This window comes from Paroedura picta, chromosome 8 (genome assembly GCF_049243985.1).
Source record: "Paroedura picta isolate Pp20150507F chromosome 8, Ppicta_v3.0, whole genome shotgun sequence".
In the NCBI taxonomy this organism is placed as follows: domain Eukaryota; kingdom Metazoa; phylum Chordata; class Lepidosauria; order Squamata; family Gekkonidae; genus Paroedura; species Paroedura picta.
In genome coordinates, this window is record NC_135376.1 from 67,407,235 (window position 1) to 67,433,901 (window position 26,667).

The window sequence follows — 26,667 nt, forward strand, 5'->3', positions numbered from 1 at the left end:
TTTTGCAGAATTATTTCACACATGCACGTGTTTGTGTGCGTACAGCATTTTCCTATACCTCCACCCAACAAGGCCAATTCTAGTTATTGTGATAAACTAGGTGAAAATTAATTTTGTTCCTCCATGGAAGCCATGGAGAAATTGTACATTTTCTGGATGGTTTTTCCTCAATTACAGACCCATTCATTTATTTGATTTGTTGTCTATCCTTCCTCCAAGATTCAAATGGGTAGCCGTGTCAGTCTGAAGTAGCACAATAAAATCAGAGTCCAGTAGCACCTTTAAGACCCACAAAGATTTATTGAGGGCGTGAGGTTTCAAGTGCAGGCACTGTTCGTCAGACTATGAACTGTCATGTAAGGAGTTCATAGTCTGACAAAGAGCGCTTGCAATCAAAAGCTCACACCCTGAATAAATTTGTGTTGGTCTTAAAGGTGCTACTGGATTCTGATTTTATTGTGCTTCCTTCAAGATGTTCAGGATGTTATCTCCTCCATTTTATCTTTCTAACAATCCTGGAAGTAAGTTATGTTGACCCAAGGTTTCTCTGTGAGCTGTATAGCAGTATAGAAATTTGAACTCTGGTTTCCTTAGTCTTCATCCAATGCTTTCCCTAAGCCAGAGGTCCCCAACCTTTTTATCAGTGGGGACTGGTCAACGCTTGACAATTTTACTGAGGCCCGGGGGGGTAGTCTTTTGCCGAGGGACGCTGTCGCCGCCTGAGCCCCTGCTCCACTTGCTTTCCCGCCAGCACCCCTGACTTCCCGCCGCCTGCTGGGGGGCACTGCCAGCAGCAGCTGTGCAGTGCCACACTGTGGGGGAGCTCCAGCCATGGCAGCCGCTGGAGAGCACCAAAGGTGACCCGGCGGCAGAGTGGCACGGCAGCCCTCGAGGCAGCAGCCGGGCAGAAGGATGAGGAGGAGCTGCAGTCCGGTACCGACTGATCAACAGCCTGGCATAGGTCCCCGGACCAGGGGTTGGGGACCACTGCCCTAAGCCATATAGTTAAACGGAGCAAGGAGAAATGGCAACACTCGAGTAAACAGTGACTTGCAGAAACAAAGGTTGGAATAAAGGGAGACCAGTGTGTGATGCAATGGCAAAAAAGTCCAGCCCCTTACTGTCAAGTCAATAATTTCCTGCACTCCTGTTCTGTATGTGTGTTGAGCAGGTAAGAGCCAATCAGGAACTGTGGATGGCTGAAGGAGCCAGATGACAGGGAGCAATGAAAGAGGAAAATATGTTACATTGTTGCCTTTTGACAGATAGGGTCAGAAAGGGAGACTGGAGCGATTTTGTCTCAGAGTTTGGTTTGAGAATAAACAGGCTAAAACAGTGAATGTTTTCAGATAAGATTTGTGCCTACAGAGGAGGAGGACAAGGAGGAGGAGGAGGTGGAGGAGGAGGGAAGATAGACTCTTTTAGGAGATGCTGATCCTGCGTTGAGCAGGGGGTTGGACTAGATGGCCTGTATGGCCCCCTCCAACTCTATGATTCTATGATTCTATGAGACGCTGAATGTTTCTGACCCTGGATCATCAGATAAAGCATTTCAGTGAACATTTCAAAGAGGAATAGAGTTGCCAGCTCCAAACTGGTAAATACCTGGAGATTTTGCGGATGAAATCTGAGAAAGGTGAGATCTGGTGGGGTTTGTTGCCATAGAATCCACCTTCCAAAGTGGCCATTTGCTCCACGAGAACTGCTGTCTCAAAAGCCTAGGTTTCTAGGATAGCAGGCCAAGCTACTGGAATTTCCATAAGAAGCGCACACATACAGTGAGATTCTTAAGGCTGGGGTAGGGTAAAAAAGTCTTCCTGGTAACTACTCTCTGCAACCCAATCTTGACAATTGAAGTGCTATAACTTTGTGAGTCTCGTAAATGTTACAGTGTTATGGTTAGGTAGTGATATTCACTGGTACTGAATACTGGAATCTCTTTTTTTAGGTGTGTGTGTGTTCTACCAAGTCCTAAGGAGTGAATTAGAAATTAGTACAACTTTATTTATTAAGTACAGAGGCCTTTTTATTTGAACAAAAAAGCTCTGCTTATACTTGGCATATAGTTTCAGGTTTTAGCACGGAACAACCTTATTTCATTCAAGTCAGCTAATAAAGATTATGGTCGTCCCCCCCCCCCCCCTCCCCTGTTACTTCAAATCCTGTCTGAGAATTTCTGCTTTCAGAAGGCATTTAGGACCTGTTGGTCAGGTGGAGGTGGGAGAAGACATCATATTGATCAAACAACACAACACAGTACCTCTTTTTAAGTGACATTTAAAACCCAAGCCATTGTACCGCATTCTCCCTTCAAGCGATTTATCATCCGCAGTTCCTTTTCAGCTTCACATTTATTAAGTTTATATCCTGCCTCTTCATTAGCATGCAAAAGGCACCCAACAAAATCAGCACTGCATAAAGCAGCTACGTTAAATCAATACAAAATGACAAGAACACAAATAAGATTAATTTGATGATGGAGTTGATGGACTGTTGAAGGTTTTCCTCTGTTTTCCTGTTACATGCAGCTTACGATGGACACTGGAAGCAGCCACGTTCACAATTTTGTCTGCAAATCTGATCTCATTTGTATTTGGGTCTCAAGAGAATCTATACAACATGGTTATCAAACCTCCTCCTTTTTGCAAAACTGCTTTGTGATGAATATTTTTGCTTCTGAACAAACTGTAGGCCTAGCTCTGGTACGGACTAGCAAAGGACATTAGTACACTTTACTAAAAGCATTGACAATATGGTTGTTAATGCCCCACCATTTCTGAGTTCCATTGGTACTTTAAAGTAACATGCAAAAGGGTCCCTTCTCTCATTATTTCTAAAGAGCCAAAGGTTGAAAAGAGGAATCAAGATCAGGGAAAGTTTGTTTGAAAAATTACAATTGTCTATGTGAGAGAAAGCTTGACATCTTTCTTTTTACTTGTAAGTACAAATATTTTTTTCTTACTTGCAGTTCTATTGGTTGGCAACAGGGAAGTTGCACAATTGTCACATTATCAATAAAAAAAATAAAGAGCAAATGGGATTGCAAAGAAGAATTGAAAATATGAAGTCTTAACTGGCCAGTTGTATTAACAATTGAGATGAGATGGCAGGAAGCATAAGCTTAAAATGTTTGTTTTTTTAACTGGCATTGTGGGTGTTTTTTTTTTTAATGAAGCATTCATTGTTGTACAGCAGCAATGAAATTGCACTACATAAAATTCCTTTTAAAATGAACAACACCAAATTATGTGCCTCATTTACTCATTCTGAGACTCATAAATCAAAAGTAAGATCAGGAAATCATTAAAGGGCCAATGATAATAAAGGTGACAAGGTAAAAGGGAATAAATAAAGATGGGTAGCCACATTTGTCTGTCTGCAGCAGCAGAAAACAGCAAGAGTCCAGTAGCACCTAATAGACTTACAAAATTTGTGGCAGTGTATGAGTTTTGATGAGTCACTGCTCACTTCTTCAGAAAAAAATGAAAGGAAGTGACGGTGAAACCCACAGTACTTCATTCTCCTAGGAGGTGCCATCTTCTTTCCACAGTGCCAAAGACTAGTTGACATACTACAAATGTAACCACTGCTTTTTAATTGCCTTTACGACAACAATTCCAGTGGTTAACTGCCAACCAGAAGCTGGGCAGATCATGTCTCAGATTAACTTCTGGGTGTGGTACCCCCTAGTATTTTGCTGCTCCATATATTGAATGTTGGACTGGATAGCCCATGTTCTTAACTTGGTTGTCTCCCCTCCCCTTCTGGGATGCTATGGGAAAGTATTTTTCTACACAGCTAGGTTTTCCCTGGGATTTGCAGACACCTCCCTCATCTTACTTGGTAGTACCAGTGTCCTAATGTAATGAATGGCATGGGCCACCAATTGTGGTACAAGAAAAATGACAGAATTATGATATCTTGATGATTAGGGGTTTTAGGTTTAGCTCAGTATCCCTCTGAAATATCACAAAAATGTGTACTTACCAGCTTGCCCTTCTTATAATCGCCTTTTTGTTTTGACTCTTTTGAACTCTTTGTATCCTTTTTCATTTCATTTTCTGTTAAAAAGCACAATCAGTCTAAATTACTGAGCATTTTAAAAGTTAGTACTTGAACCAGAACAAATCTGGAGATTCAAATTTATATAGCCTTTCCTTGGATTTAACAGCCTAAAGGCTATGCATTGGTAAAATAAATTTGGTTTGTCAGATATACAGAATTATATAGCAAAATAGAGCAATGTCTACCATGCATTTCTTTTGCAGGCAAATAAGAATGTCAATTTCTGAACATTGGGAATGTTTATCAAGCCTCCTATCTAGTACTTTAAAAAATGGCAACAGTATAACAAATATGCACTCTGGTAGGTGAGAACAACCCCCCCCCCCCACACTGCAGCTTTCTGGAGAATTATTTTAAATTTGTCCCATTCTTTTGGCTGAGTTAAAAGCATTATATTTTCCTAATATACATGCTGGTCTAAATTTGGGAACTGTTGAATAAGATTGGACAGCAAAAGTTCCCTTAAACACATTGTTATAGAGGACAGCATTTATGTTTGGCATAAGTAATTAACAAACCACAGTCTTAAAAAAAATGTTTTCCGAGGTGGCAGGGGTTCCAATATTAAAACTGGCTTTGGAAACAGCAAGCCCAGTGTTGAATCAACTACCTTGAACTAGGATAAGGAAGAAAAATCAGTTACAGCTAAACAAAAATGATGGGGAAATGAATCTAGGTCAGCAAGGCAAGTTCTAAATTTAAAGGCTTTTATCCAGGTTAGAGTAAAAACTTGAGGAAGATAAAGCTTTAGCCGAATTACCAACAAGGTGGTACAATGAGGAAGAGCAAGACATTTGGGGAAAAAAATTCAGCAAGACTGTATCGAATAATTGCAGGGGACCAGGAACCCATACTGGAATAGCATAATCATTGGCAAAACTGCCAAATACTACCCACTGGCTCCAAGCTGCAGATTTAAAACATCCAAGTCTTAAACTCTGTGGCACTACTTGGTGCAAGAACTTCTTGGCTTAGCAGATGTTTGTTTAGATTAATTTGTAGGGCCATCTTAAGCAAAGTTAACTCTCTGAGCCCACTGGCTCAGTTTAAGATGATAGTAAATATTCTAATAATTTGTATGAGTTTGTGATGTTAAATAGGGAATGAGAGAAGCCCTCCTATACTACTTGCATGCAGACAGTGTTAAACTTATAACACTGAATATCAATGACAGCCCACCATTGAGCTGGACTGAAAGCAAAACTATAAAAAGGAAAGTCCAAATAGTTTCAGAACAGAGTCATGGAGGGAGGCAGGGCTCTTGTCTTCCCCCCAAGCTGTATTTCATGCCAAAACAGTGCTGGGGGGCAGTTATTTCCCCCCTTTTTGCTGTTTCACAGCAGAAATAAGGAAATGGATGGGGGGGGGAGACAGGAGCACTTCCTCCCTCCATGGCAGCATTCTGGGCCAATTTGGATGCTCCTTTTTATGTTTTTAGAAGCCATTTGCTGCAACTGCTGTGTGGTTGTGGGGAACCAACTCTACAAAACCACTAACACAGCTTGTCTCTGAGGAGGAGCTCAGAAAACAAGCCTAAGCAGGGTTACCTCATAACCTGAGGTAAACACTCAATCACTTGCCGTTTAGTATTTGGAATATGAATTTAGAAATTTAGTCTACATTTCAGCTAGTGGGTTTTTTTTTTCTTTTTGTTATCTTAGAGGGGTTGTTCTGCACTTTGGGCCAAGGTAATTACTAAAGATGGAAAGATCAGAAGTTCGTATTCCCTCTTTCCCCTTTCTTTTCTGCTAGTGACATCCTCTTTTTCATGCTCCTCTGAAAACTCTCCCTGGCCTTCTGAAAATGAAGCCATTTATTCTGAAACATATGACTGTTTGTACTTAGGTGTTTATATCCAGCTGAAATTGAAGGCATTTCAGAGATTTTAGATTTAGTTCCTGAGCACTCCAACAAATATGATTTAACTAGTGATCCCCAACCAGATGCCTATAGGTGTCATAATGGCCCTTACATTTAGGAAAAAAGTAAGGCAACTTTGCAATACCTGATTCTTCCTTATGTATGCGGTTATACAAAAACTGGAGAGAAAAATCTCTCGACACAGAACTTATTGCGTCGTCTTGAAAAATACTCAGAGCTTCCAAAGGCAGTTCCATAAGGTATTTGTCTGCCAGTAGTATCACACACTCTCCCACGTCTGGAGTACCAGCTGAATATAAGGTAAGATGAATAGGTCAGTAATTCGTAAGAAACAAGAATAACTGATTTTACACTGGGAGAAGGTTAGCTTTCTGCCAAACACCCTCCTCCATCTGAGCTTTTAATCCAGCTTTTCTCAACCACTGAGAAATTTGAAATTTCCTTAGAGCAGGTAGATTTAAAGGAGATAACAAGTCTCTTATGAAGGCCAATACTTGGAAGCCACATGATGTTAACTGTTCTTAGATCTTTCTTGTAGTAATTCAGGATCTGCCTGTGTGAGTGATCCACAGCTTCTTTATTGTCCCATTTACCAACATTTATTTTCTGATTCCCAATAAGCAGAGCCACTTTCTTCAGCTGTAGACAATAGTCAGAAGCAACAGTTTTGCTTACCTGCATAACTGAAGCATGAGTAGGGGCGGGGCAGCTAGGAGTGGAGCAGTCCTTTTTAAAGGACATGTCTTCTACAGAGATACGAGGATTTAACATCAGAGTTTTTAACAGCAACAGCTGTTTTGTGGCTGTTTTTAAAGCAGACTTTCCCTTCATCTTCATTAAGAGAGTGGGAAGAGTAGAACTCCCAAGAAAAAGAATTAGCTATAAATCAACATCTCCAGATACAATGATAGTTAACAGCGACTTAAGTCCTAGAGAGTGCATGCCCACCAATGGTACAAATAACTTAAACAAACCTGAGTATACAATTAGGGATGGGCACAAACTGGTTTACGACCTCAAATTCATCATGAATTTGGCTGGTTTGCCCCCCCCCCCAACCCTGATTAGGAGGAGGCTGCCCCCAAACATTTACCAGACCTTTTTCCCAGTTGGGTTTGGAACATTTAAACTTAGCATCTGAGCAGGGCGGTCTGCACTTCAGCTGTCAGTTTTATATGGCTGTAAGCCATTTAAACTATCAATTTCACTCTCCCCTCCCCCTTTCTAAGGGGAAGGAATAAAAATGGGTGGGTAAAATGGCTGCTAAACCTACCAGCCATTAGAGACTGACAGCAGAGTGGCACCCCCACACACACTATTAGGCTGAAATAGCTGTAAGATATTTCAGAGATAGATTTTGCTTCTCCCCACTTCAAAGAAGGGGGAAGTGAAACTGATTGCTGAAATCACTTGCAGCCATTTAAGCCTGATAGCTGAGCAGCATGTGCAAATAGTTTCAGCCTGCCTTTCCCCTTCCCTGAGAAGTGAAACAGACCAGCTTGAACCCTTGACCAGTTTGTTTTTTGAAGTGGGTTTGAAAGTTCAGTGCGGGAACACATCAACCCTTGAACTGAAGCAGAATTTTCAGCTTTGTGCCCATTCCTATATACAATTATTTTATTCTGTGAGAAGCTACTCAGTGAGTAGGAATCTTATGTAATAATTTGTCAATGTCAGTATACTTTGAAATTTAAGACATACCTTGACTTGTAAGGTTTTTCTCTTTATTTTTGTTTTTTTGTTTCCCTGGCTCATTTACTTTATTTTTTCCAGAGTCACCTTTTGCACCTTTTCCTGTTTTAGGCTTTCCTGAGTCAGCAGATTTGGCCCTGACTGAATCAGCAGTTTTGGATTTTACTGAATCAGCTGGAGAAACTGCTGGACTTGGCTGCCTGAAAAAACAAAAACCTAAAAATACAACTCAAGATGGCAAAAGTACAGTTTTACAGTTCTGTTGTATTCTTCAGAGCCAAAGTACATGTGACATGAGAAATTTGTGGTGAAGACCTCATTTTTTTTCAAATACTAAAACAAACTGGAGGGGGGGCACTTGATTAATATGCAATAGGAGTATACAGAAAGACTTTAAAAATCCTTTTTCCCCATAACACCTGCATGATTTTAATCAGTTGCTGTTTGCCATGTTTCTTCCCTGTTTTGTAGACAAACAGCAGGTCTGAGTGAAAATTTAAATCAGGAAAATAGGGGGGGAGAGAGTACTAAAGCCCACTAGCCTCAATCAAGATTGGATTCCCTAAGTTCTAGTATTTTTTTAAAAATGTGAGATCCTTATCACGGCTCTCACACAGTTACAACTCATTTGGCCCTCAGAAGGATCTGAGGATGGAAAGTCTCTCTTTTCCCAATTGCTTTATCATCTCAGAATGGACATCAGAGATTTATACTGCATATATTTAAGAATGTATATTCTTTATTGTACATCATCACAAATTATGAAATTTATTCATGGAAGGCACCTTCAAAACATCTGATAACAAAGAATTTCTTATAATAAGATATATATACAAATTTAAAATTGAAGTTGTTTCTTCATTCTAAGCACTCATGCTTAATTCATAACCAGGGCTAATCCAGCTAATAAAATATGGCTGAATCATGAATTGCAAAAATAATGAACTGGGAGGGGTGGGTCCCAGTGAAGAAACAAATATAGAATCATGAACTGGACATGGTTAATCATTCATGTGACTCACTTCTCCACAGGAGAAACTAGAACCTATGGGACCCAAACTAATAACATGTGAGCTGGTAACTTGAACTGGCCTTGAATATTAAACTTTCAAGAGTAGGCACACAATAATTTATACACATAACAGCTCACTGAGAAGATGGTAAGAATTTACCTCAGCTCAGAGAAATCAAAATTTGACAAAACAGGGTTCAGATAATCTTCCATCTCTTTCAATATAGCTTGGAATTCTGATGTACAATATTCATTTTCTTCTTCTACACTCTATCATAAAATAATTCAAAAATGAGTTAAATAAAAAGGCATAGGACTCACAAGAACAGAAAGAATTACATAAAGATCAAATACAACAGGGAAAGACATGCAGAATTAGTGATATATTGGAATAACCTCAAATATAAAATGAACTGTCATGTTTAATCAGTGTTGTGATCCAAGTTCTTAATTTTTAAAACAGTTATGTAAAGGAAGCATTTGCACAATAATTGTAATGTTAATAATTATAAAACCATTCCCTAATGAGTGCTTTTGCTACCTTAATGCAACTATTCTGGACTACAGCCTAACAGATACCCACAGTTTTCAAGCCAATTCAAATGTAAAAAGTAGTTTTTCAACAAGGTATCTTTAACCGTTCCTGGGGAGTGGAATAAATAAAGCAGTAAGTGCCCCCGAGGGCGGGCCCTGTCTGGGATGAGGAAGGGTGCCGATAGGCCCCTTCCTGTGGACTGACAATCTGGACTGACAATCACTTCGCGTCTGCCGATTGGGCCCTCCGATTGTCAGTCTGCCGGCAAGGGACCAATTGCGAAGAGCGGCTGCGGGAGTGCCGGAACCGGCACCGGAGCCACCACAACACTGATGCCCTTGAGGGTAGGCGCCGGGACGGGGGGGGAAGGAGGAGGCGGTGGCGGCTTGCAGGCCGCCCCACGGCACGACTCGATGGTGGGCCCGGGAGACGGAGAGCTGGAGAGCCGCCCCCCCCACTCATGAGGCCCGCTAGCGCCCACTGTATTTGGACTACAGCGGGCTTAGTTTCTAGTCTCTTATATCACTCAAAACAGTCATTTACGACTTACCAATTTTCTAATAAATTATCTTACCGTGTCTAATTTGATGTGTGACTCCTGCCCTTGTTGTAACTCATTTTTTTCTTCCTCAAGCTTTTCTGGTGATACGTACTTCACAAGTCTTTTCATCTTCTGTTTGAAAAGCTTTGCTTTCTCCAACAAATCGAGGAATGTGTCAAAATTCACAGGAGACCGGGCAATTTTAGCCTGTACTAATCATAATGAAAAACAGAAGCCTACTAAATACATTTTAATTTCAAGTATATATTGCCTTTGTCTTCCCATACTTCTGTAATGGATGAGTGTAAAAGGATCTAACTACAAAAGTGAACAAATTATCATAATAATTTATTCTGTAAACTGGGTGACAGCTTTATAATATAGTATTTATGTGCAAAGATAACTACTTGGATTCTAAAAAGGAAACCGAATATAGTTTTGCTTTGTAAAATGCAAGCCCTATGGTAACATTCAAACAGGATTAGGTCACTAATATCCAACATGAATGACAATGATGTCATGGTCCCTTAAGTGAATGGAATCACTTATTCCTTGAAAGAAAATGCTGTGAAAAACAGTAATGAAGTACTGGATGAGTTCAAATCTCCTGGGCCGGATGAAATGCACCCGAGAGTACTCAAAGAACTTTCCAGAGAACTTGCACAGCCCTTGTCCATCATCTTTGGGACCTCTTTAAGGACTGGAGATGTCCCGGAGGACCGGAAGAGAGCAAACGTTATTCCGATCTTCAAAAAAGGGAGGAAGGATGACCTGGGAAACTACAGACCAGTGAGTCTGACCACTGTTGTGAGGAAGATAATGGAGCAGATATTAAAGGGAGCGATCTGCAAACATCTGGAGGACAATTTGGTGATCCAAGGAAGTCAGCATGGATTTGTCTCCAACGGGTCCTGTCAGACCAATCTGGTTTCCTTTTTTGACCAAGTAACAGGTTTGCTGGATCGTGGAAATTCAGTTGATGTCATTTACTTGGATTTTAGTAAAGCTTTTGATAAGGTTCCCCATGATGTTCTGATGGATAAATTGAAGGACTGCAATCTGGATTTTCAGATAGTTAGGTGGATAGGGAATTGGTTAGAGAACCGCACTCAAAGAGTTGTTGTCAATGGTTTTTCATCAGACTGGAGAGAGGTGAGTAGTGGGATACCTCAGGGCTCGGTGCTCGGCTCGGTACTTTTTAACATATTTATTAATGATCTAGATGAGGGGGCTGGGAGGACTGGCAAATACTCCGGAAGATAGAGACAGAGTTCAACGAGATCTGAACACAATGGAAAAATGGGCAAATGAGAACAAGATGCAATTTAATAAAGATAAGTGTAAAGTTCTGCCTCTGGGTCAGAAAAATGAAAAGCATGCCTACTGGATGGGGGATACGCTTCTAGATAACACTGTGTGTGAACGAGACCTTGGGGTACTTGTGGATTGTAAATTAACATGAGCAGGCAGTGTGATGCAGCGGTAAAAAAGGTGAATGCCATTTTGGGCTGTATTAACAGGGGCATCACATCAAAATCACAAGATGTCATAGTCCCATTGTATACAGCACTGGTCAGACCACACCTGGAGTACTGTGTGCAGTTCTGGAGGCCTCACTTCAAGAAGGATGTAGATAAAATTGAGAGGGTACAGAGGAGAGCGATGAAGATGATCTGGGGCCAAGGGACCAAGTCCTATGAAGATAGGTTGAGGGACTTGGGAATGTTCAGCCTGGAGAAAAGGAGGTTGAAAGGGGACATGATAGCCCTCTTTAAGTATTTGAAAGGTTGTCACTTGGAGGAGGGCAGTAATGGGTTTAAACTACAAGTACAACGATATAGGCTAGATATCAGGAAAAAATTTTTCACAGAGTAGTTCAACAGTGGAATAGGCTGCCTAAGGAGGTGGTGAACTCCCCCTCACTGGCAGTCTTCAAGCAAAGGTTGGATACACATTTTTCTTGGATGCTTTAGGATGCTTAGGGCTGATCCTGCGTTGAGCAGGGGGTTGGACTAGATGGCCTGTATGGCCCCTTCCAACTCTATGATTCTATGATTCTATGAAGTAGACATCTACTCTACAACAAATGGGATGTGAAAAAGTGAGTAGGGGCTTAGGGAGGCAATCTGATTCCATTTGTGCTAAAAATGTTGTGTGTAAACATTTGGCACTGTTCTGTTGAGAACAATACAGTCCTATCTGCACTCCTAGAAACACTTACATGTAGGCTGAGCAGGTTTTCCTTTTTGTTGCCCAGCCTTTTCCTTCTGCTGGCCACTCTTCTCCTTCTGTTGCCCACCCTTATCCTTCTGTTCTCTCAGCTCCTTTGGATTGGTCAACTTTACTTTCTCAAGAACTGCACCATACAGGAGAGATCTGAGGAAGGGACAAAAATCCTGTTCATGACTTCTGGGATCATGGCATCAGGATAAGGAGTTTTTTTTACATTTGCTCCCATGATTCCCTTGCTTGGGGGAGTGATACCTCCAACACCCTCCTCATGGAAGGTAGGAAGTTCACGTGACCCATGCATTTTAGAAAGCAAGAAGTTTTTTTTTTTTTGGAGATCTCTTACTACCGATTTGCTGAAGAAATCTTCGTCAGAATGAAGATGTCTGCTACTTATATGCAAGCATTTACTGCCGGTAAGCATTTACAGTCCTATTCTAAAAACTATTAATCTTCATTTAACAATTTGTATAAGCTATTTCAGACTTTTTCAACCTTTTGACCATGAAGAAGAAGAAGAAGAAGAAGAGTTGGTTCTTATATGCCGCTTTTCCCTACTCGAACGAGGCTCAAAGCGGCTTACAGTCGCCTTCCCATTCCTCTCCCCACAACAGACACCCTGTGGGGTGGGTGAGGCTGAGAGAGCTCTAATATCACTGCCCGTTCAGAACAGTTTTATCAGTGCCGTGGCAAGCCCAAGGTCACCCGGCTGGATGCATGTGGGGGAGCACAGAATCGAACCTGGCATGCCAGATTAGAAGTCCGCACTCCTAACCACTCCTTCTGGACTTGTGCTGTTTTTAGGGTTGGGTTTTATGGGGATATTTTTTACATGCAATCCGCCTTGAGTCCAAGGAAGAAGGTGGGCTATAAATTGGGAAATGGTGATGGGACTGAATATAATTTCCCGCTTTTTCCTCCAGCCACCAAAACTGGCACTGCCAAATATTTGATCAACAGGAATTTAGCATGCAATTATACACAAATCATCTATAGGGAAGGGCTGTATAGGTTCACTTTGCTCTTTGCTTCTATACAATTCCATGGTGACTGGACTTAACATGGTAAATTAAACCAGATGATACATTAAAGCGGATGACCTTACGCAGGGTTGGGTCTGTACTGGGATTGGGCCAATTACTATCAAACGGACAGTATAAAATAAAGAGGCACAATAGACAACTCTATTCATACCTGTCTTCTGAATGCTGGAGAATGATTACATGAAAATTTGGTGGCAATTCATTCATGATATTAAAATGCTGTGTAGAAATGCAGAGGTTTCCCCACGCCTACACAAACAAGTCAAATAACACATTACTTTTCAGAATGTTTTAAAAAGAAATTTCAGTATTTTCTAGGTAGATCCTACTACTAGCTATGTTATAAAATCGCAAACAGAAATCAGAAATGACATAACCCGTGATTGTTTTAATTCATTTGTTGGTGGCTCATTTGATTAATGACAAAAATGGCACCTTAATAAGCCCTTGAATGATTTTGCAGTAATTCTTTTTAGAGATATATAGATATAACCTGTGGAGGAAGAGACCAGCAGAGAAAATCCCAACAATTAACCCATGAAAATCAGTGCACTTAGATTGGAATAATTTTACAGAGGCTGAGCTATGAATGACCATATGCTCTCCACAGAACAAGTGTTCTGATCCTATTTAGTTTCCATCCCTAACTGAATGGACATTTGCAATTTTTAACAGATTCAATTACCTTTGAGATAGCAGCTAACCTCTGCTCCACATTTTTTAGGAGACTGCTTGTTATATCTCCTCTTTGCTGAAGACGGTGCTGCAGATGCACCATTGCTGACAGTTGTGAACTGCTAGTATTCCAGGTAGCTGACAGCAGGATGTTTTTTATCATCATTGATGCCGAACAGCTCTGTAATATTTTAATATTAGTCTGGTTTGACAAATGTTTTAAAGTAGACTATTACTAAAAATCCTATCAGTGAACATGAAACAAAGTAACACATATACAACTATTATTTACAACCACAGTAAGGTGAAAAGGCTCTGAAAATAAAATATGACAGATTTTCTCAACTATTGTTGCTTTCCAGGGAATGATCTTGCCATCAATCTTGTTCAGTGACACATTCGTCTGAGCCCAGTAAGTGATAACTTACATTTCTTAACCAACCATGCTCTCCTAAGCAGAGATATACACTGCTAGCAATTGGATGATATGATAACTTGTCCGTTGCCCCTCCATTTTCCCCCCTTTACTGACTAAGCCACCCTAGTAATGTGTTTTCTTCTTTGCTAAAGAACTCTAGCTGTCCCACCATGCCATAGCATGTTATTCTGGCTGCTGGTTTAGTCCAGGAACTTGAGACAAGGATCAGAAGCCTGTATTAACTGAAACAACTTAAAGAGCACTTGAGGCATTTTGAAATTAAAAAATAAACATATTTTATTTAACATAAAGGGGGATAGTCAGGTGAATTAGGGTTGAAATTTCTGAGGTGAAAACAGTATGCACACAGACTTTAGTTCTAATGTTTGAGGTTAATGAGAGTTTCTAAAGTTATTCATAGATTCAAATGAGTAGCCGTGTTGGTCTGAAGTAGCACAATAAAATCAGAGTCCAGTAGCACCTTTAAGACCAACAAAGATTTATTCAAGGCGTGAGCTTTCGAGTGCAAGTACTCTTCGTCAGACTAAGAACTGACCATCATAACAGTAGGAATATATAAACAAAAGTTAATCTTGTTACATTAGTAAACTGTGTCATAGCATCTAAACACAGCCATTTGATGACTCTGGTTTGGCAGAGAGTTATATGGCTGTGTTTGGATGCTATGACACAGTTTACTAATGTAACAAGATTAACTTTTGTTTATATATTCCTACTTTTATGATGGTCAATTCTTAGTCTGATGAAGAGTGCTTGCACTCGAAAGCTCACACCTTGAATAAATCTTTGTTGGTCTTAAAGGTGCTACTGGACTCTGATTTTATTAAGTTATTCAGAGTGACTTAAATCTTTATGTCGACAGGCTTTTATTCCAGTGTTTCCCCAAAAACACTTCAATAAACTTTCTTTGAATAATCTCAAACTCTTTTGGTTTCCAGGAGGCTAGTACATTCTTTCCAGAATCGGTCTAAGGCAGTTTTTAACCAGACCAGACCAGGGATCTCTGCACTCTTCTGAGCTAATTCTCTGTTTGCCTGGGTAGAAAATTTTCTTCTCTCTCTATAAAATCTATCCCCTTTCCTTGGCCTGAATGGGTATCTTTGCCTTCTTCCCAAAGTTCCTTGCCAACAATAAGGCCTGAATTCAGGTAGGGCTGAAATCAGACTCAATTTTCCTCAGCTTCCATTTCAGAAGTCTTTCTCTGCTAAACTGATGTGAACCAATCAGATTTTTTGGAACAGCCACTCCACAGACATTTATTTGTTTGCACAGTACTTCTAAGCTTTTAAAAGTGCAATTAGTCACAGATGATATCCCCTAATGTCATGACAGGGGGAGAATTGGAGTTGGAGGGGGGGATTGGTCAAAGAGAAACAGACGACCATTGACTGAACTGCTTTCAGAAGTTGGACAAGCTGAATGACCTAGGAAAGTTAGGACCTATGGAGGAAATCAAACATCTAAGAAGGCAGTACAGGCACATACTGCACAACTGGTAATATTAAATAGGAACAGAGTGGGATTTGTGTCTGATTAGTGGAGAGGAGCAGCAGTTGCACCACTTAATCAATGATAGGATATTGCCAGTATTACATCTACACCAGACTTTAGGCCAAACTAGACTTTATTGTTTTTAGCAAGTTGGGTCTTGGTTCCTCCAACCCAACTCACTTTCCCTGCAGCCACACACAACAATGACATTCATGAGGGAGGGTGATATATAAACTAAATAAATGGATGGATGGGATGGAATGGATTGGATCATATATATTTTAAGTCTTCAAAGCTTCATTTAGTATTTATTTCATTATTTAATTATACAGATTGTCAAAGGAAATATTGCCATACCTGATAAAGGGCCAAAAATTGACTTGCTGTAACTGGGTCAAATTGTCCTAAGCACTCCACCATTTCCAAACTAGCAGCAGCCAGGACATTAACCAGGTTATTATTAATTGCAACATTAATGCACTGTAGCAAAACTTCACTTGATTGCAAAAGGTATTTCTGGGTCAAAGTCTGTTTCTTCTATGTAATAAAAATAAAAATCATTTGCATCTAATACTGTTAAACAGCATAAACATATTACCAATGTATGGTTTTCACTGTGATGAGGTGAATTCTCTTTTAAAAAATCATACTTCTAACTGAAGTATTAAATTGTTTTTTCTTTAGTCTTCATTAGAATAGCAACAAATGTTTGGGGCCACGTTGGTCACAAAGTCCCCAATGGAAGGGATTTGTGGAGTAACAGTTCATGAAACATAGTTTCCTATTGGAGCCCAGGTTCAAGATAGATCATTAGGATGCCATTTGCCTATGTCAGCATACTCTAATGTTCTAATAGCTGAGCCATATTAAAACTGAAGGCGCATTTTGTTTCCAACATCCCCCAAAAGTTTATTGGTAGAGTATAAGAATTCCCTCCCATCAGAGCAGCTTGTTCTTTCATCTACTACATGAGTCACAATTTTGGCCATCCTAATTGGAAGGAGGCGAGAACAGAGCAGTGATTCATGGAAAGATACAATGGGGAATCTCCTTTGAAGACCTGTCAAATTGGCCAAGTCTTTGCTTGGGAAATGACTATATGACTCTATTACATGTAACACAGAAATCCAACAGAATTATCACTCCTAGCAAAGAAGCCCAAGCCAGAACACGAATTATACAAACATGCACAGAGCTGGTTTGGCATTTCCTTACTCTGCAGTCTTCCTTGGAGGTCTCCCACCCAAATACTAACCAGGACTGACCCAAATTAGCTTCTGATATCTGATGAGATTGGGCTGTACCACACTGCTGTCCCTCCCAAGCAGCCCTAGTCAGACCAATTTAATGGGGTTTACTCCCAGGAAAGCATTACACTATTCTATGCTAATTTACTTTAATAGAGGGCTTTAACTTTGTTTAGGATCACACTACTCGTATGGAAGATTCCTTCTGGGAATTAAAAACAAAGAGCTCTCAAATATCACAAACATACCTTTATTTCAACGGCCTTCTTTTTGTACTCATCAAACAGTTTTTTAGTAAGTGAACAAGTAGCATAAACTGAATTCTGAATTTCTGGAGTTACTTCTGTTGTGGCAGACTTCACAGAGTTAGATTTAACTTTGTCCTGTGCATTATTTAAAAATGAAAATAAAAAGTCAAACAACGAACACACAGATAAGTTCATCCATTGCCCAGTAGAGTGCAGCAGTAAACCATTAAGGGGATAAAGAAGGAGCCTACTATTTTCAGTCAGTTCAACAGTATAGCATCTACAAGACCATTTGGTCATACCAGGAACCAGGGATACTGGTATAATCTTGGTCTCATTGGTGCTAATAGTGGATTTTTCTATGGTGTTCAGGTGTCTTGAGAAACCTTGGGTTAAGTCCATGAAGGGCATGAGCGCAATTCATTGGCATGTTTGCATGTTCCCTCCCACCTCCTTCCTCCACTCTCTGGACTGCTGTTCTATTAAACAAGGAGTAAATAGACTCAGAAGATAAAGGAGGCATGGCAAGAAATCCAACTGCTGTTAAAACAAAATGAGAGGGGGCTAGACAACAAGACACTCAACACCCAAAAGACCTCTGGCAGCACTACCTCTTAAGGCCATACTAGACATAACAAAACAGTCCTCTTCCTCCTTTACTGAACCACCCCACATTGTATGAAGCTATTGGTTCTCAGCCCAATGGGAAAGTATTTGAAGCACTGAGGAAGAGTGAAGTAAGGCAGGGGATAAGGGAGGGTACAGATCCTTTTTCGACTTCACTTAATATGAGAATGGGACAGATGCTCCCGTTGCATCTAATCTGGCTCTCACTTCGTCAATTTCAATTTACAAGATTCATTAGGGTATTTTCTTCTCAGTTTCAACAATAACAATAATAACAACAACAATAACAATAATAAAGGAATACTTCTTTTTGGTGTTGCCACAGACCTAGATGCAATCCCAAGAGATGCAGAAAATAAGCTGAGGTATTTCTTTGAGAAAAGTCCAAAAGTTGTTTATTGAAATCTACAGAAACCAGTAAAAGTGTCTTTGCGGTAGGTAGGCATTACTAAAAACAGCATGTCAGTTGAAAACCCAGGGTTCATATAGGCAATCACACATTTTGGGCACTAAAGCACTTTCCCACAAAACACAGTTTATCTTCAAAGCAAACTCAGAGCAAATAAGCTGGTATAGCCAATAAGCTGGTATTGCCATTTGGCCCTCAGACAAAACAGACAAGCATATTCAGATAACCCTACGGAGAAACAAAACTTCCTGGAAACAGACTACTGGAGACAGGGAGGTCTGAGTGGATAACAGCCCTGGGAAACCAAAGTAGGGTCCCAGGGAAGGCAGGCATATAGCCCCACAAGGACAAGGGTGAGGACTACACAATGGATGTTGTCTGAAATATTCGCATTCTGTTTTTCCACTTCAAATACTCAAGACAAAGTCTATTTTAAACAAACCAACATAGCTTAAAATCACAAAATATAATAAGAAACCATAAAGTAACAAATAGCAATAGAAAGCTATGAACAGCTTCTTGAAGCCATTTATCCTCCAGTAGCTTGATTATATTTAGTAAAAGTATGTCCATACCATGGTACGTTCACACCAGAAAGTATCAGAAGAGAAAGGATGAGTTCGGTCAGCAAGTAGACGCAGAAGTCTCCCAGTGAGATGGAGGTATTTGGCCTTGATATCAAGACAGCCCATATACAGGCTCTGCAGACTTGTTAGTTGAGCCTGGATATTATGGCTGATAGTATGGCCTAAGGTTAGCCATGCCTGTTATAACCAAGGAAACATATGTTCAAATCAGTGTTTTCAAATAAGCTGGACACCTGTACATGTGAGAAAATACTTTTAGAAATAGAAACTGAAGCTCTATTACATTCATCTTTGAATTGTTCTCTTCATCTTTGCAGTATCTACGCCCCACCCCTGACAAATGAATGGCACAGCTGAAAGCTTTGAGGAAAAGGATCTATCTATTCAAAGGACTTCCCTCTGCAAAGCTGCAACATTTCAGCAGTTTGTGTTATTTCCAAATGTAAGAAAGATGTGGAAATCAAATAAAAGCCAACGTTTTATCTCAGATTTCTACAAGATGCATCAAATAAGCACAGAATTATTATTTTTCCTTGGCTCTGCAAAAAATTTCCAGTTGAATACAAAATAAATGTCAAACAAGCCAGAACACAATACAAAAACATTTACTGTGGTAATATTGTTATTAATGAGCTGCAAATATTAAAAATTAAGGGTACAATGCATCCCTATATGGGTAAAGCTTTGCACAGTATTATTGGAATCCTTTTTCATCTCCATCTCTGACCAGCCCTTGGTCTTTTCCACATTCTCACTTGACTCTCTCGTTTCTTAGATCCCCCCATGCCCCCCACTCTGCACATGTTTCTCTTCACACAGGTTAATTTCCAGAATATCTCCCTGTAGATTTAAATGCAGGTTTTAATTCTGGACATAAATCTGTGTGATATCAAATTGACCACTAGATAGAGAAAAGAACATACAGGACAGATCCCCCCACCAAGAAACAGGAATTTACCAGCGAGTAAAATGAGACTACATAAGCCCCCCTTGTTCTAGCTATTAGATTGAACTGAGAGCTGATTTTATCTTTTAAAAAAATGAAGTACATATTTATTATTTTAAAAGACCTTTCCAACCCTTTTCATAACAAATAGCAATAACATAATTCAAGTTTCCGTGACAGAGGAAAGTATGAAGGACAAATCTGCTTAGAAAATTAGATAACAGAAGAAGCAATTACCTGCTCCACAGTACCAGCATCTGGTGTAAATCTTACGAAGTCCTCAATAATTTGCTCAATTTGTCCTTCCCCTGCTTCTTTCTTTTTTTTCTCAATGTTCATAAGAACGAGAATGTCCAACATGATCTCCACAAAGTTCAACTTCATGTTAGCAAGTCTTCTCATCAAAGGGGTATTCATATTTCTAGCCTGAAAATGTAAAACAAAAATTAAAATGAAATCAAAGTTCAATGATAATTACAGATGGGCACTAACCAAACCACAAAACAATATTAATCACAAAATATTGCCCTTTGAGGCACCAAACAGTTGATCATGATAGAATAGCTGTTTGGAGACTCTTTAAATGCCTCCCCACAGCCTTTCTAGGCAGTGAACAGCAGGCACACTGCTGCCTGGGAAGGCTAAGTGGGGGGAAGAGCCGCCAAAAAGCTGATCCCTGGAGATCAGCTTTCTGGTACCTGTTTTGTCCAATAGGTTTGTGCAGTGAATCAATTCTGCTGAATCTGAACCATCAGAATTCAATCACTATACCGAACCAGTGATTTGGGTGATTCAGTCAAATCAATTGGAGCCAAATCTGAAAAGTATCCATTTTTTTTCCTGTCAGATATTTACTATCTTGGTTAGGGACTGTCAATATTTGTTATTAGAAACAACCTTCACGTTTTGGAAATTCATTAACACTATCCTACTTACCTCATTAACTGGAAACAAATTATTAATGTACCGATAAAGCTCTTCCACTTGGGATGTTGCTTCTTCAGCTGATCTGTATGCATCTAAGTAATGAGTCTGCTTATCTACAGCACATGATGCCTGTTTACCAAGCATCCTGTAAGAAAAGCAATACAAAAATATTAAATATGATGATGATGATGTGAGGATCCAGGGGGAAAAAAGAGACAGACATCGTACTGTCCCCTCAAATTTCTACTGCTGTAGGAGGAAAAGCTATAAAAAAATGTTTAAAATGTTCTAGGAAATTAAATTGCTCATAGTTTTATTAATTTACAGTACAGTTAGATGTCCTTAGATACACTAAAAAGTGACATTCGTTTTCAAAATGCTTTATGTACATTAACTTGTAAATTCATACACTATCCATGAAAGTTGGGTCAGCGCTATCTCATGTGGTTGGTTGAGGTGTCAAGAGATTGGCTTGCCAAAGCAGAAGCAAGATTCAAACCAGGGACTTCCTGATACAGAGCAAAGTCTTTTGGCTATTATACTATGTCAACTGCCTATACTCATGAATCTTGGACTACCAAAAGTGACAGTGAGTAGACCACATGTTGAATTGCCAGACAATGGCTAGCACCTAGTGGAAGACTGATGGGCAGTGTGTTGTTGTTTCAGAATCATAGAATCATAGAGTTGGAAGGGACCTCATGGGTCATCTAGTCCAACCCTCTGCACTATGCAGAACACTCACAACCCTTTCACTCATCTACTGTACCTGCCACCCCCTTAAGCCTTCACAGAATCAGCCTCTCTGTCAGATGGCTATCTAGCCTCTGTTAAAAAATTTCCAAAGATAGAGAACCCACCACCTCCTGAGGAAGCCTGTTCCACTGAGAAACCGCTCTACTGTCAGGAACTTCTTCCAGATGTTTAGACGGAATTTCTGTTGAATTGATTTCATCCCATTCATTCTGGTCTGTCCCTCTGGGGCCAGAGAAAACAATTCTGCTCCATCCTCCATGTGGCACCCTTTTAAATACTTGAAGATGGTTATCAGATCCCCTCTCAGTCGTCTCCTCTCTAGGCTAAACAGACCAGGCTCCCCCAACCTTTCTTCATATCTCAGTGATGTTATGTCAGCAATACATTCTAGGAGTGTTCAGAATCAAAGGAGTAATTGATTTAGGTGTCCCTCTGAAACCTCAACAATTTTAGCACAAGGTTCATTAGTTGAGCCGCAGGTTACCTAAGGAGAGAGAAACACCAGAGACTCATAGTTGTTGGGAATGAAGCTGCAACTTTTATTGATTATAAAATGAAATAGCCCTAACACATTCTCTCAGTAGATGGCCAAGCCTGGTTTTGATACTAACAGGCTAGGAAATTTCCGTCTAGGGATGTTTTTGTCTTATCTCTGAGCAGCTTTTAATTTTGACAAAGGAGATGCCCACTCATTAAAAATGGCTGGTTAAACCTGCTCCACCTCAGGTGTTTGGGATTTTACAATCCATTCTTCCTTCTCTTCACCTTTGCCTTCCTGACAGTATAGTCTTGCTATGTAGGTTCTGTGGTCTTGTGGTAGTGGTCTTCTGCTCTTGACTAAAGCCTGGAGACCTGTTTGGTGTGATCTTGACTCAGACATCTTCTGAAGCTTTTTGCTGGCATATGACTTTTCTCATGGCTCAGTTACTTCTCCTTTTATGTTCTGGGCAGGAGCTGATGGTGACACTTTCCCTTTACTGTAGCAGAGGTCATCCAAGGCTTTCAAGCTGGTGGTTTTTTCCACTGTTGCCATCCTAGGTCTTCTTCTAGCCCTGGCTTTTAGCACACACTCCAACATTTGCACATTTTTTTTACACTTGGCTCTTGTTCACACCTGGACAGGTTGCATATTATTTGCACAGTATATGTTTGCATTTATATGTCTGCATGGTGCCTATAGGTTTTATCTGCTGCTTCATCTATAAGCTGCCAGCTTCTCACTTTTATTGTTAGAAAATGTTTTGTATTCTCAAGAAGAAATCATAGAAAAGTAAAATTTTACCACTTGTTGCATGACACTAGCTTGCAAGCTCAATTTCTGGTTTTATGTGCTCTGTAGCTGCTGGCCAGTAAAACACTGTCAATGCCCCACACTAGCATTCACAAGAAACTCTCTGGTTCACTCTAGAAATGACGTAAAATTGGAGACTAATGGCAATTACTGTCTTATTTTTTTCTCCCATAGCCATACAGGGCAGAGTTGTGGTTGGGTCCTGCCCCCAGGAGGTCTCTTACTACAGCTTTTTGCATGGTTCATTAGACTGTAGTGTGGGGCAGTTATATAGTTGTATATCCATCTGATGGTGAAAATGACAATCAGAAACAAACAGTGCTTGTTGCTATTCAGTTTTGGTAATTTCTGGGACATGAGTGTCATGTTTCTTGACAAGAGTGCCTCTCCTTCCTCTATTACGCATGGCAAATTGTATCTGAAATTGACGGCTGGGTGGTATTAGCAGTGCAAAAGCATTTTATGATATGGCATGTGTGAGTGCTGCAGAAAGAAAAGTTTAAAAATTCTATTTTGTGACCATAAGCCCCAGGGCTATACTAGCCTTCACATTTAAATCCCACTTCCAGAAAAAACAGCAAGCTTACCTGTGAATAACTGCATGTGTCATCAAGGTCTCCGCACTGCAGTCTTTATATCCATAATAAAGGTAGTCCTTCTCAATGTGCATCAATTTATCATAAGGCTCCAGTAGCATTCCTGCCAATTCAGTAGACTGATGACTGGTATTGATTAAATCCTGGACAAAATCTATCTGAATGTATGCTTTCCTGTATAGAAAAATATGTTGATAGCAATGGTGGAAAACTCTGAAAAATGCATTGCACATTTGGTCAACTATGCAATATTTCTGTCATCTTTTCTCTGTACTGTTTGCATCATTTTTAAGAAGAGAGCACATTGTGGCATAAAACAATGAAGATTTGAAATGACTATGATGATTAATGCAGAAAGTTCCAAAGCAGGATTACAGCTAAACATCAGGAAGACAAAAGATTCTTAGGTGTGTTAGGGATGGGCACAAACCACTGTCTGACTAATTCTGGCTGGTTAATGGTTTGTGAAGTGAAGCTCATGGCATATCAAACATCAAGAACTTTCCACAAACTTTCAAGCTGTTCGTGGAGGTTCATGAATATATATGTTTCCAGACTAACTTCACTCAGTCAAAATGTTTATACAACTTCAAAGCAATGGTGGAAGTGAAACTTGTAGAGGAGCATCCAGGGACAGTCTCATACAGCTTTGATGTCTCTAGCTTACACAACATCTGTTCTAGACACTCCAGAACTTCTCAAACCTGTGCCTGAAGGGAAAAGTATCCTGGACCAGGATTGCCCCCTCCCCTCCCCTCCCCTCCCCTGGAGCCGAGGCTGGTGCAGGACCAAAAAGGATGTTTTGGAGGTCATTAATTCATTAGGTCACCATAAGGGAAATGACTTGACAATACTTAACACATATCATGTGTCAGTTCACAGAATTAGTTAAGATTAGTAAACAGATGATACAGATACATTACAAATTGAGGTTTGCTCATGACCAGAAGCCTGTCAGAAGATTGAGTTATACATTTAATAAATAAACATGGCTCATGATTCCTGGGAGTAACTTTCCCTTTGCACAAATAGACAGTGAGGAGTAATTTTACTGCTTCTGCTGATACAAGGTCTATTGTTCCATGGAATCCACTATCGTACATGCAAATCCACTGAAGACTCCCTGTTTCAGGAAGTCTTTAATTTAGCTATACTTTATTATGATGTTTAAATTTGGGTACTTGAAGAAATTGAGGATTACCAATAAACTGGGATTCTAAAACCGAATTGAACTATGAGAGTGAGAATAAATGAAGTATGTTCTCCCCATTAACATACAGACATAATAATTGTTTTAATACATAACTGATTACCTGGCTTCTAGATGTGCAATTACTACACCTAGCTCAGATGCTCTATTAGGTCTCTCCACCAATAATGGTCTCATGACATTTACAGTTTTTTGCAAAAGTTGGCAAGATTGCATCTTTGGAAAAAACATAAAATTTAAAAAAGTTTTTAGTATTTTAATGCAATTTAATGCAATATAGATAGATAGATAGATAGATAGATAGATAGATAGATAGATAGATAGATAGATAGATAAAACATATAGGTTTATTAAAGGTCTCACAATGTAGAAATGGGAGGATGTCACGAACCACAAACCCCGAACTTACATGGACCCCCCCCATTTTCATAAACCTTTGTGTTTGCTTGAGTTTGTTAATTTTTAGCTGTTTCCTGGGGTGCTTTAATGAGAAATTCACTGTGGAGCCCCCAGACTGTATCACCTCATTATGGACATGGTTTCTGGGTCCCATCCAGTGTCTACCCTTTTCCCCTTTGGCCCTGGGAAGTGGTCACCTACCCACCTACCCTCCCATGTCATAGATTTATTTTGTTAGTTTAATCCCCCCCCCACACACACACACACACAAAAGTTGTTCCCATTCCTCTAACATTATTTTTGGCTGAAATTCTGCATCCAGCATATCATAGTTTTAGAGAGGAGCAAGGTTTCCTATGGACAATGGATGATGACTGAAATGGGCATCGAGAGGCCCCATGGGGGCCAAGTGGTGCCCACGAATATGAACATGAGGGTCCACAAGCTTGGATTGGTCTGGATGGGATATAGTTCCCATCATGCTGCCTGGGTCCTGGATCAGGTGCTCTGACTTCCCATCTAATCTACCTACCAACTTAACCTACTTTCTACCTATCTATCTAACCAACTATCTACCTACCAACTTAACCAATTTTCTACCTGTCTACCTAACCGTCTACCTGCCTACCTACATTTATAAACCTGTCTAACACCTATGAGCACCAGACCCAGGGAATACAGTGATAGCTACTGCACATACTGGCCCCTTCAAGCTTTTTGACCCCCCCAGTCAACCCGCACTCTGTAGGCAGGCCTTCTGAATCTATCATGTGGAGAGCACAGCAGCCCCCCTCTCCCCAGGAGTCATCACGATGAACTTTGGGGCACCACTGGCAGCCAGGTAGCCAAGCAAAGGCAGGGATGCCTGACCATCTCCAGGCATTTCTGGGTCCCGTCCAGTGTCCACCCTTTTCCCCTTTGGCCCTTGGAGACACGTGTATTGGGTCGTGCTCATCACCACTGTGAATTTTAAAAATGCATTTCAGAATAGTATCAAAGAACAAAAACAACAAAAGTATTGAATCTTTTTCCTGAGACAACAACAAAGCAGAAAAATGCACAAGTGTTATTGTTGAATGAATCTTATTGTTCAATTTTCATAATCCAAGAACAGTGTCAATGCTGTTTTCACATGCCCAGTATTCTAAATACTGTTTTAAACAGGACCTTATCTTGTGAAATTAAAACACTGAACACTTCAGCCATAGTTTTGTAAATAAAGTTTGCTGTAGGTGAGAAAAGTATACATAGCTAGCTTAGATGAAAAAGATACTTCATACTACACAATCTTCACCAAATCTATACACTTTTCTGTGATAAAGATCATGATTACTTCTTTACCATTTTCTCTTTTCTTTCCTTATCTTCCCCCCAAATTGCATCTGTAAGACACAAGGTGCTATTGTACCAAAAACGCTCATTTCCTCCTATCATCTGTGCCTTCTCAAGCAAGACTTTTGATTGTCCGTGGTTCTTCTCAAAGTTAGCTAGCACAGCAAGAAGATAAAGGCACCGTGCTACAGCACATGGGTTATTCATTTCCTAAGTGGGGGAAAGGAAATATAAAACAAAGTCAGAAGCAAATCTCTTAAAAGCACTCACTTTTAAATGAAGTCTAGCACTATTGTATGGCTAGAGCAATTTGAACAACAAATTGCAGAATCTTAAAAATAACACATCTACTATTATCATTCTGTACAAAAATGGAAATGTTATGAGGTGGCCACCTTCTCTCAAAGTAGAGAGTTTTTATATATCAGACAATGCAGAATATGGTGTCAGTCTTCACCTCACACCTCATGAGCAAGTTCTTTCAGAGTA

General features: G+C 40.0%; 1 protein-coding gene across 5 annotated transcripts in view; it reads right to left on the reverse strand.

The window, feature by feature from the left end:
- The window catches only part of CFAP46 (cilia and flagella associated protein 46), a 105,328-nt gene that overhangs the window by 8,908 nt on the left and 69,753 nt on the right, over window positions 1-26,667 (reverse strand). For 4 of the 5 annotated variants that reach the window (XM_077350190.1, XM_077350191.1, XM_077350192.1 and 1 more), the window contains 16 exons: window positions 26,188-26,388; window positions 24,551-24,663; window positions 23,229-23,411; window positions 20,604-20,739; window positions 19,905-20,093; window positions 18,710-18,898; window positions 17,099-17,233; window positions 15,961-16,140; window positions 13,684-13,854; window positions 13,150-13,247; window positions 11,948-12,102; window positions 9,760-9,938; window positions 8,811-8,920; window positions 7,648-7,838; window positions 6,071-6,235; window positions 3,988-4,061 (listed from right to left, as the gene is read on the reverse strand). In XM_077350190.1, coding sequence (XP_077206305.1) covers window positions 3,988-4,061; window positions 6,071-6,235; window positions 7,648-7,838; window positions 8,811-8,920; window positions 9,760-9,938; window positions 11,948-12,102; window positions 13,150-13,247; window positions 13,684-13,854; window positions 15,961-16,140; window positions 17,099-17,233; window positions 18,710-18,898; window positions 19,905-20,093; window positions 20,604-20,739; window positions 23,229-23,411; window positions 24,551-24,663; window positions 26,188-26,388 — 2,469 coding nt within the window. Of the gene's footprint in view, window positions 1-3,987; window positions 4,062-6,070; window positions 6,236-7,647; window positions 7,855-8,810; window positions 8,921-9,759; window positions 9,939-11,947; window positions 12,103-13,149; window positions 13,248-13,683; window positions 13,855-15,960; window positions 16,141-17,098; window positions 17,234-18,709; window positions 18,899-19,904; window positions 20,094-20,603; window positions 20,740-23,228; window positions 23,412-24,550; window positions 24,664-26,187; window positions 26,389-26,667 lie in introns of those variants that run through there. The other variant, XM_077350193.1, reaches the window with a different exon arrangement.